At 43.7% G+C, this 10,554-nt stretch overlaps 1 protein-coding gene across 10 annotated transcripts in view; it reads right to left on the bottom strand.

Annotated features, from left to right (window-relative positions):
* Positions 1–10,554, bottom strand: part of LOC309604781 (uncharacterized protein) — a 138,335-nt gene that overhangs the window by 83,748 nt on the left and 44,033 nt on the right. Inside the window, exon 2 of one of the 10 annotated variants that reach the window (XM_082339740.1) lies at positions 3,068–8,924. The exons of the other annotated variants lie outside the window; for them this stretch is intronic. Coding sequence (XP_082195866.1) covers positions 3,068–3,073 — 6 coding nt within the window. The 5' untranslated portion in view covers positions 3,074–8,924. The remainder of the gene's footprint in view (positions 1–3,067; positions 8,925–10,554) is intronic. 10 annotated transcript variants of the gene reach the window in all.

The raw sequence follows: 10,554 nt of genomic DNA, 5'->3' as shown, positions 1-10,554 counted from the left end.
CCACTGTTGGTTTGATGAGGATTTTGCTGTCTCATCCTCCTAACCTAAGGCCAATATGCCCCGTAGTCATCAATGATATGGGGCAGATGTTCATGCTTACAGTATTTACACTGGTGTGGGGGAAGAGTGCAGACCACTTTTAAATACACACATCTGCTAAAATGCTCTTCCATGGCAAACAAAAAAGGCTACGTAGTAGGTGGATCCTCCCAGAAGTAGTTCCCAGATACTGCACTGCTAGCCTGCATTAGAGTGCTGGGAAGGATCAGCACAAGACTCTGAAGAAGTCTACACTCTAAAATAAAATTTGATATACATTAATGGTCCCTAATAACCCAGCATGTTGGGGTATCTAAACCTAGGCTCCTTTATTTCTAGGATACCCAATTTTACCCCCATCAGCATCTTTCCAAATCTTTTTCCCCTTTGCTTTCTGTTTAAAGGGTCAACCTGATGCTGATATTTGAAATTTCTGCAATGCTCAGTTACCACTTCAAGGATGCTGTAGCAGATAAAGCATAACAATAACAATTATAATATTACTAGGCTGTCGTGAGTAGCTTCGTGTTTAGAGGCCCCCAAATAGTAACTATCACAAAATGTGGGAGCAAGGTCAAGAGATATTACCATCTGACAACAAATCAAATGAGAGGCAGGGCAGAGTTGATGAGCTCAGACATTTTCTGGTCATATTTCAGGGCCCTTCCCAGAAATAACCCATTATTCTTTATGATGGGTGCCAGAATCATTCACAGGGCTTGTGAGATAAACTCTACCCGGAAGCTGCAACATGGCTTCATGCCATGCTCCTTAATAATAAGAGGGTTTGGTACCTGTTAAGGACAGATGGGGAAGGAGAGTTGGAGAGTAAGAATTGCAACCTTGGTGGGGAGGGGGATGTGACCCAATGGTTAACAGACAGAACAAGCCCACTGTGGTCAGCAGAGGGCAGCAGAACCAGACTGCCCCTGCAGGCGGCCCCAGAGACTGTGTGGCAGCTACTGTGGACATCTGAGCTCCAGGGGATCAGGTCCACGAAGGGTGGTCCCCGGAAAAGGTACAGCTAAAGTGGGAAAGGAGTTTGGGGAAAGAGATTTCCTTTCCTGAGGCTGTTCTGGAAATTCCAAGAACAGAGTCCAGGGGCTACCAAGGTTCAAGAACTAGAATAATAATTAAATTTTTGCTGAATAAACTTTGCCAAGGTCCTGCTTCAGCCTGATGAGGAAGGCAGCAGAGGCCAAAGCAGGAATCTGAAACTGAGGAAAAATATTTAAATAGCATCTTGCTTTAGTACTGTAAACAGACTTTCTCAGTGGGAAAGCAGCAACCCAAATCTGTCCTTCTTCAAGGCGATGTTCTTCACTGAAATCAATCCACTGGCCTGCCCCCTTAGAGATTGGATTAATCCTCCAAAGCCTGGTCATCCCAAGAGGAACCATGAGAACAGCAATTTGGATCATGCAAAGCTGAAGACTAGAACATAAACTCCTAATGACTCAGCCAAGATATAAGCAATTAATTAAATTCAGCCTGAAACAACCACCCATCCTACCTAGCAGGTCTGAACAGACTAACCATTGCTTTGCCTGTGTCATCAATGTCCACCACCTCCACAACAAAGAGAGATAACTTCTTCCCAATAGACCTCCTGCCCTCCATCTTCTTCTCCAGAAGGTGAGTGTTCTCACTCAGGTGACGGTGAGTGTGGTGAGGGTCATGTACACATAGAGGGGGCCTGCTTGGTTGCCTCGCTTTCCTCTTGGGTTAAGCCAGAGATGACTATGTGTAGTTGAATTTTACTGCCCTTAAATACAGCAAGACCCACCAAGCCCCATGGGTGTAGGGTCAAGTACCAAGTACCACTCAGAGTTATTGCTAGTTGAGATGACTGTCCCAGTGGGTCAGGACAGTAAAGGAAATTATTTTGATAACACTTTGTTATTAAAGATGTTAGTCTAACTAGGCAAAACTGTTGCTGTCAATGTATTCCCAGCCCTTCTCCTGGCTCTAAAGCTAAAGAAAATTCTGCCTTCTTCTATTCAATTTCTTCCTCTCCCCAAGTCCTCCCGGAGTCCTATTTTGGGGTCTCTCCTGAAGCAGAACTGGGAGGAGAATAACACAAAGAAACTCACAGATTAGGCTGAAGGAGGGTGTTCGAATTTGGGTTTTGGATGGGAGAGACCCAGAAGCAGCTGTGTAAGGAAAGTAGGTGGGAGAAAACATGGGGGTTCTATGAAGTGTTTCTGTGGGTTACAGCCCTTTTGTGACATTAAAAAAAAAAAAGTTGCTTGCCTGTGTTCATTTGAAACAAGTCTTCCTTGAGAATGGGCCCTATGAATCATAGTTTCAATAGAATTACAGGAGAAACTAACATAATTCTGCCTCTTCCTTTGAATGAGCATTTGCATAATCCAAGTAGGTTATTCTGAACCTCATGAGGAACACGGAAAATTACCCAACACACAGGATCTCAAGTTACCCCCAACCAAGCAAACCGGAAGACAAATGCTTATCGAAACCCTGCTATTTCTGATCTTCTCTTCCTTGGTATCACACCTAAAGCTTTCTGGAATCATTTTTGCTGCTTTAAATCTGTTGGAGACATTTCCACTCCATCTTGCTCCGAAAGTTTCTTTTTCTGGAGGCCTTTGGCTTTAATGTCTCGTTACTTGCCTCCGGCTGCCCTTTAAAACCTCTCACTCACTGTGGGCTTCCCTGGTGGCGCAGTGGTTAAGAATCTGCCTGCCAATGCAGGGGACATGGGTTCGAGCCCTCGTCCGGGAAGATCCCACATGCCGCAGAGCAACTAAGCCCGTGCACCACAACCACTGAGCCTGCGCTCTAGAGCCCGCGAGCCACAACTACTGAAGCCCGTGCACCTAGAGTCCGTGCTGCACAACAAGAGAAGCCACGGCAATGAGAAGTCTGTGCACCACAACGAAGAGTAGCCCCCACTCGCCTCAACTAGAGAAAGCCCACGCGCAGCAACCCAACACAGCCAAAATTACATAAATAAAATAAATAAATTAAAAAACCTCTCACTGTGGCCTGGGCTGATGTTTCTTACCTTCATGTCTCCCCCACATGACAGAGCTGGTGTTCTTGGTTCAGTTCCTTTTTCTGTCCTAAAGGGACCCTTCTAGCTTCCAGAACTGAAGGCATTTAAAGAAGAAAACAGCCACAAGGCCCAAAGGCGCTTAGTTAACTAAGTGTTAAATATGGACTTAGGTTTTACACCAGAGTATGAGGCATAGGATCAGGAGTGGCTTTTCCTGCTAAAGAAGGAAAACGGAAAGAAGAGGTAACATCAGCTGGAGAAAGTCTCCTGGTTACAGATAGAAAAAAATGTTGGTATCTGAGCGGCTGGGGTTCTTTCTCCTGCCATCTCCCTCTCTGTCTGATTTTTTTTTTTTTTTTTTTTTCTTTCATCGAAAGAGGATAAGGGCAGAGATAACTAGGAAGAGTTGGAATTCACTGGGGAAATTACCTCAGAAGCAGGCGATGGAAGAGGGCACCACAGAAACAGCTCCCCACGTAACCATGGTGACGAGCTGAGGCAGGAAGGGGTGGGGAGGGAGGGAGCAAAGAGCCAGTGCAGATAGAGGGCAGGAGGGGACGCAGGGAGGGGAGACGACACCCAGGTCAAAGGGGTGAGTGACAGGAACTCTGAGTCTTTTAAGCTAAATTCAGGTTTTTAAAGGAAGAAAGAATTAATTTATGACTGCGATTAATTGAGAAGGCAGGATGCCCGTTATATCATGGGTTCTTTTTACATTTAGACAGGGTTTTAAATGTTTCTTTGGAGTTTAGCTACTGTAACAAAGCAAGATTAGGAGTGAGCAGTGGAAAGCTGCGGTTAAATCAGGGGTGGGTGCTGGGAGGGTTGAAGAGGAAGGCAGACAGACCTAGAGCTACCTAGAAGCCCAGAGACCACGTGTCATCTCGCCTGAGCACAGCACCCGGCTGCCTCCTGGTGGTGGCTGTCTTACGGAAGATCCACTCCCTGAGGCTGAAGCAGCAAAGCCAAAGCCATCAGTGCAGGATGGCTAGGTTTAGCAAATAAAAATACAGGATGCCCAGTTAATTTTGAATGTCAGATAAATGGCGAATAATCTTTTAGTATGTTTGTGTTTCCTAATACTTTAGTGTGTTTGACAACCCTGAGAAGGGTGGCACCCACTGATTAAATATCTTCTTCTTGATCTCTCATCATCATGTATTTAAAAAAGGAAGGGAGGAAGAGAAAACATGAACCCCAAATGGTTAGTTCCTCTCTAATTACCTATCCACACTCCATCCCTTCTTGCTCTTCTGTCTCTTCACTATCACAGGACACTTCCTAACCAGTCCCCACAATATGTCTTCAAAAAATCAAATCAGAACAAAGCCACACACAATCAAACCAAACCTCTCCAGGCTCCTACAAACTCAGAGTGTGTTTGCCTAGGCGCTAATAGTGTATTACAACACCCCATATAGCCTCACCCGTGAGCCTCTGAACCGACCTCACTACTTACCTTTCTTGCAGCTGCCAGATCTACACCTGCTGGTTGACCCCACCTCTGAGCTCCCTGCGTGCACTTCTCTCAGGCCCTTGTCTATGATTAGGACACAATACTTAAGGTGTTGACTACTTAAGTGACAGGTGTCAATAAATCCTGTCACGGGGCTTCCCTGGTGGCGCAGTGGTTAAGAATCCGCCTGCCAATGCAGGGGACACGGGTTCGAGCCCTGGTCCGGGAAGGTCCTACATGCCGTGGAGCAACTAAGTCCATTCACCACAACTACTGAGCCTGCGCTCTACAGCCCGCGAGCCACAACTACTGATCCCACTCGCCACAATTACTGAAGCCCATGCTCCACAACAAGTGAAGCCACCGCAATGAGAAGCCCGCGCACCGCAACGAAGAGTAGCCCCTGCTCGCCGCAACTAGAGAAAGCCCACGTGCAGCAATGAAGGCCCAATGCAGCCAAAAATAAATAAATAAATTTTTTAAAAAAATCCTGTAACAGTAACATTTCAAAGAAATGTTTCATAAAAGAGATCGATGTCTGTCGTTCCGCACATAGTGAGTGGTCCTGCTGTTCTTTGATGGATTTTTCTCACACATCCCACCGCAGCTCCCTGCCCCCAGCCCTAACCTAACACCACTATAGAAAAGACCAGAAATAAGACAAGAAATTGGCTCACAGATCATCTTAAAACTTCAGTCAGATCACGTCGTTCTATTTAAAACCCTCCACTGCTCTCTCATTACATTGAGAATAAAATACAAAATGTTCACAATGGCCTGTAAAGTCTGTAGGATTTTCCTCCACCCACACATCTCGCTCTTTTCCAAGCTCACTGCCGGCCAGTCACGTGGAAGCACTTTCTGTTCCTGGAAAATGCCAGGTCTTTTCCTGCTGCAGGATCTTGCACTTGCTTTCCCTTCTGCCTGGAATGCTTCCCTCTGCCCAGATCTTTGGTTGGATAAATCATTCTGATCCTTCAGGATGCAGTTTTGGGGTGCTACGAATATTCTATATTATATCTTCAGATTTGTATGCTTTGCTCTATGGATGTCGTGCCTCAATAAAAGGTAAAATATCAAGTGGGCCACCTATAGGAGTTCACTGCCACAACACCCTCTTTATTTACTTCTCGACAGTGATCACAATCCAATATTCATGCTGATGTGTTTGTTTAATGTCTGTCTTCCCCCCAGATCAGGAGTTGGCAAAATGATGGCCCACTGGCCAAATCCAGCCACCATCTGTTTCTGTAAATTAAGTTTTATTGGCACTCAGCCACTCCCATTCATTTAATGTCATCTAAGATGGCTTTTGTATTACAGTGGCAGAGCTGAGAAGTTGTGACAGAGATTGCATGTCTCCAGAGAACCTAAAATGTTTACTATCTGCCCCTTTCCCAAAAAAGTTTGCCAACCCCTGCTCTAGACTGTAAGTTTCATGAAGGCAAGAACTGCATCAGGCTTCTCTATCTGTATTTTCAGGGTCCAAACTGTGCCCGACACAAACTCAATGAATGTTGGCTCCCACTGTGTCTCCTGCCAGCTGACCTCCAGTGCCATCTCTTAGTTTGCCCTTTCCCTCCTTGGAGCCTGGCTCCTGGCCAGTTGCCCACAGATCATAGGTTCTTGCCACCTGCCTCCCCTCCTAGTCCTGCCTCCTTGCTCTGTATCTCCAACCTGGTGTTACTTGTCCCCTGAGGCTGAAAAGTGATCTGATCACAACAAATAATCCTATAACCCAAAAGCTTCCTCTGCTGTTTGTGGCCCATCAGAACCATGTTTTGTAATCAATCCTTTTGTGGCATCCCAATCCATTCTCTATAATCACAGGAAGCACGCCTATTTAAATTTCAGTCTTCTATTATTCAGCTTTCTGGACAACATATTTACTTAGGTCTTTTTCTATTATAAAAATGATCCATCCACATAACATGAAATTTTGGAAATAAAGAAGAAAATAAAAGGAAAAAAACGACCAAGAGACAACCATTTTTAACACTTTGGTGTCATTTCTTTCCATTCTCCTTTCTATCTTGCTATTTTTTTTTTTTTAAAGCACACTTGTATGAAACAAAAAATGGCTAAGGGCAATTTTCTCTCTTGCATTCTAACAAGCGTTTTTTAAATATTATACATTCTTTGTAAATTATTTTTTTAGAAGCTGCACAAAATTATATTGAGTGGATATATTTATGAAATATTTCCCTATTGTTGGGAAATATTTGTAATATATCCAGATTTTTATAACCAAAGATAATTATGAACATCTTTTGTGCATGAAGCTTTTTTTCTTCCTTTTGGATTACTTCCTCAAGTAAATTTCCAGAAGCAGAATGACTGGATCAAAGGATATACATTTTTTTTGAGTTCAGATACATATTGTCATTCTCACTTTTTAAAAGGCATGAAGGACTTCCCTGGTGGCACAGTGGTTAAGAATCCGCCTGCCAATGCAGGGGACATGGGTTTGAGCCCTGGTCCGGGAAGACCCCACATGCCGCACAGCAACTAATCTCGTGCGCCACAACTACTGAGCCTGTGCTCTAGGGCCCATGAGCCACAACTACTGAAGCCCGCGTGCCACAACTACTGAAGCCCCAGCACCTACAGCCCGTGCTCCGCAACAAGAGAAGCCACAGCAATGAGGAGCCCACACACCGCAACAAAGAGTAGCCCCCGCTCGCTGCAACTAGAGAAAGCCCGTGTGCAGCAACAAAGACCCAAAACAGCCAAAAATAAATAATACATTTATTTTTTTAAAAATAAAAATAAAAGGCATAAAAACCTCTAGATAATGCCTCAAAGTAAATACACCCATGATACTATTTCCTGTGCTCTAAATCCATAAGAATGAGGGATAAGATGTCAAAATATTTATATGCTTCTCTCAAAATACAAGAGGAAAATCTCAGCAGCTCAATATACAAGTAAAACTTAAACAATAAGCAAAATGTAAAACCACAGGTGTAAGCAGCTGGAACCAGGCAAGCAGGGCTGGAGTTAAATACCTTCCCGGACAGGCCTAAATGCACCTTCTGTAATAGGAATCTGAGCTGGGCTTCCTACCCAAGAAGGGCGGGCGAGAAAGCTCCACCCAGGCATGGAGAATTGTAGCAGAAATAACACTACTTGCTCAGGGCCAGTGTCCACGGCAGAGTCCCTTCTGCTCTGTGCCATAAGAACTGTGGAGAGTTGTCACTCCAGAAATGGGGAGCTCTGAACTGAGCTGCACACATATGACATGGGTTGAGTCTGGTTAACCCATGAGACAGAAGCTAAGGCAGCTAAGAAACTGCCTCACAAACAAGGGACATGTGAGAGAAAATTCCCATGCAAAATGAGCTTTCCAGGAAAGGTTTGAAAACACACTTAGCACAATGAGAGGTAGTCCCAAAGGAGAGATTTATATACTGAGGTGACAGAGATACAAGAAGAATCTGAAGAGAACTTTGAAATGAATCTGTTTAAAATCTTCAAAAAAATAAAAGAAGATAACATCAATAAAATCAGAATAGATTATGAAACTGGAATAGGTAAATAATTTAAAAGAGCATTAAAAAATTATCCACCCCTCAATTTAAAAATAAAACCATCCCTTAAAGGAACTGTACTTTGCGACACTGACAGAAGAGGGTGATCTTGAACTAGGAATGACAAATTATTCCAAATCCATAAAATGAAACAAAGCAGCATAAGTCAACACAAAGCTACTCTAAGGGGAAAAAAATGAGAATAAAAAAATCTTTTTTTTTTTAAATTTATTTATTTATTTATTTTTGGCTGTGTTGGGTCTTCGTTGCTGGGCGCAGGCTTCCTCTAGTTGCAGCGAGCGGGGGCTACTCTTCATTGCCGTGCGAGGTCTTCTCATTGTGGTGGCTTCTCTTGTCGTGGAGCACGGGCTCTAGGCGCACGGGCTTCAGTAGTTGTGGCACGAGGGCTCAGTAGTTGTGGCATGCAGGCTGTAGGGCGCAGGCTCAGTAGTTGTGGTGCACGGGCTTAGATGCTCCGTGGCATGTGGGATCTTCCCGGAGCAGGGCTCGAACCCGTGTCCCCTGCATTGGCAGACGGATTCTTTTTTTTTTTTTTTTTTTTAATTTATTTATTTATGGCTGTGTTGGGTCTTCGTTTCTGTGCGAGGGCTTTCTCTAGTTGTGGCAAGCGGGGGCCACTCTTCATCACAGTGCGCGGGCCTCTCACTATCGCGGCCTCTCTTGTTGCGGAGCACAGGCTCCAGACACGCAGGCTCAGTAATTGTGGCTCACGGGCCCAGTTGCTCCGCGGCATGTGGGATCTTCCCAGACCAGGGCTCGAACCCGTTTTCCCCTGCATTGGCAGGCAGATTCTCAACCACTGCGCCACCAGGGAAGCCCTGGCAGGCGGATTCTTAACCACTGTGCCACCAGGGAAGCCCTGAGAATAAAAAAATCTTAGCTGGAGAAAATTCTTACCAAAAAAACACAAAATTCCAAATGGATTAATATCGCCAAACAAGCATTTGGAAACAGGAAAAGCCACTTTAAATCAAAAATTCAAAATCCAAGAACAGAAATGGACAAAGTGATAGGTAGATAGCTAGATAAAGTGATTGAGCAATCAACTGAATAAACTTGGGGAAAATAAAGACAAAATTATTTTAGGAATGAAGGCTAAATTATAAGTACCCAACAGGGAATAGACTCAAATGAAATTTTAATAAAGCGTATTGAGGAGAGGCAGAAAAATAAACAAGAAAATAAAAATGAAATAAAGAACTAAAAAGATTCAGACAGAAAGCGGTTTAACAGAAGACAAAGAAAATTAAGGATACAAATCATTGGAACTCCTGAAGAAGACATGTAAAACAATGGAATACAAATTATATTTAACCCTATAATTCAAAATGGAGATCTATACCCTGTTCATGTACTGGAAGACTCAATATTGTTAAGATGTCGATTCTCCCCAGATTGAACTATAGACTTGTCTAGGAAAAACTCCCTGTGTCTCCTTTACCTTTACACTCATTGACACTTCTGACATGAGATGTGTGGGTTTATTCCCACACTCACCCATTTTCCAACACCAGTTGGGTGTCCTACAGCTCAGTTCAATCTGACACTATGTACCTGGAATGAGCGTCAGATCCCCTAAGTTAAGGGCTCAGTCCCACAAGACTGTCTGCATTTCAGATGCCAGTCACAAGGCTCAGGTTGTCCCTGGTACTTCTGACTAAACAGCTATAAATCGAAGTTCCCACAACCACCTCCCTAGATTTAATAATTTGCTAGACCAGGTCACAGAACTCAGGGAAACATTTACTACTACATTTACCAGTTTATTATGTAATAAAGGATATGGGACTTCCCTGGTGGTGCAGTGGTTAAGAATCCACCTGCCAATTCAGGGGACATGGGTTCAGCCGTGGTCCGGGAAGATCCCACATGCCACGGAGCAACTAAGCCCGTGCGCCACAACTACTGAGCCTGCGCTCTAGAGCCCGCGAGCCACAACTACTGAGCCCGTGTGCCACAGCTACTGAAGCCCGCATGCCTAGAGCCTGTGCTCCTCAGCAAGAGAAGCCACCACAATGAGAAGCCCACGCACCACAATGAAGAGTAGACCCCGCTCGCCTCAACTAGAGAAAGCCCGAGCACAGCAATGAAGACCCAATGCAGTAAAAAATAAATTAATTAATTAATTTTAAAAAATGAACCTCAACTATTGCTTTACATTATATATAAAAATGTATTAAAAATGAATCATAAACCTAAACATAATACCTAAAGAAGTAAAATTTGTAGAAGAAAATATATACCAGAAAATATTTGTGACTCTGGGGTAGACAAAGATTTCTTAGATTCGGCACAAAAAAGCACAAAATATAAAAGAAAGCTGATAAATTGGACTTCACCAAAATCATAAATTTCTGCTCTTTCAAGTACACCATTAAAAAAAGAAATAGTCAAGCCATGTAATGGGAGAAAATATTCACAATACATACATAAGACCAAGGACTTTTATCCAGAATATGAAAAGAACTCTTGTAACTCAATAATGAGAA

This window comes from Balaenoptera borealis (assembly GCF_965194805.1).
Source record: "Balaenoptera borealis genome assembly, chromosome: 10".
NCBI classification, from domain to species: domain Eukaryota; kingdom Metazoa; phylum Chordata; class Mammalia; order Artiodactyla; family Balaenopteridae; genus Balaenoptera; species Balaenoptera borealis.
This window is presented reverse-complemented; position numbering and strand designations above follow the sequence as displayed.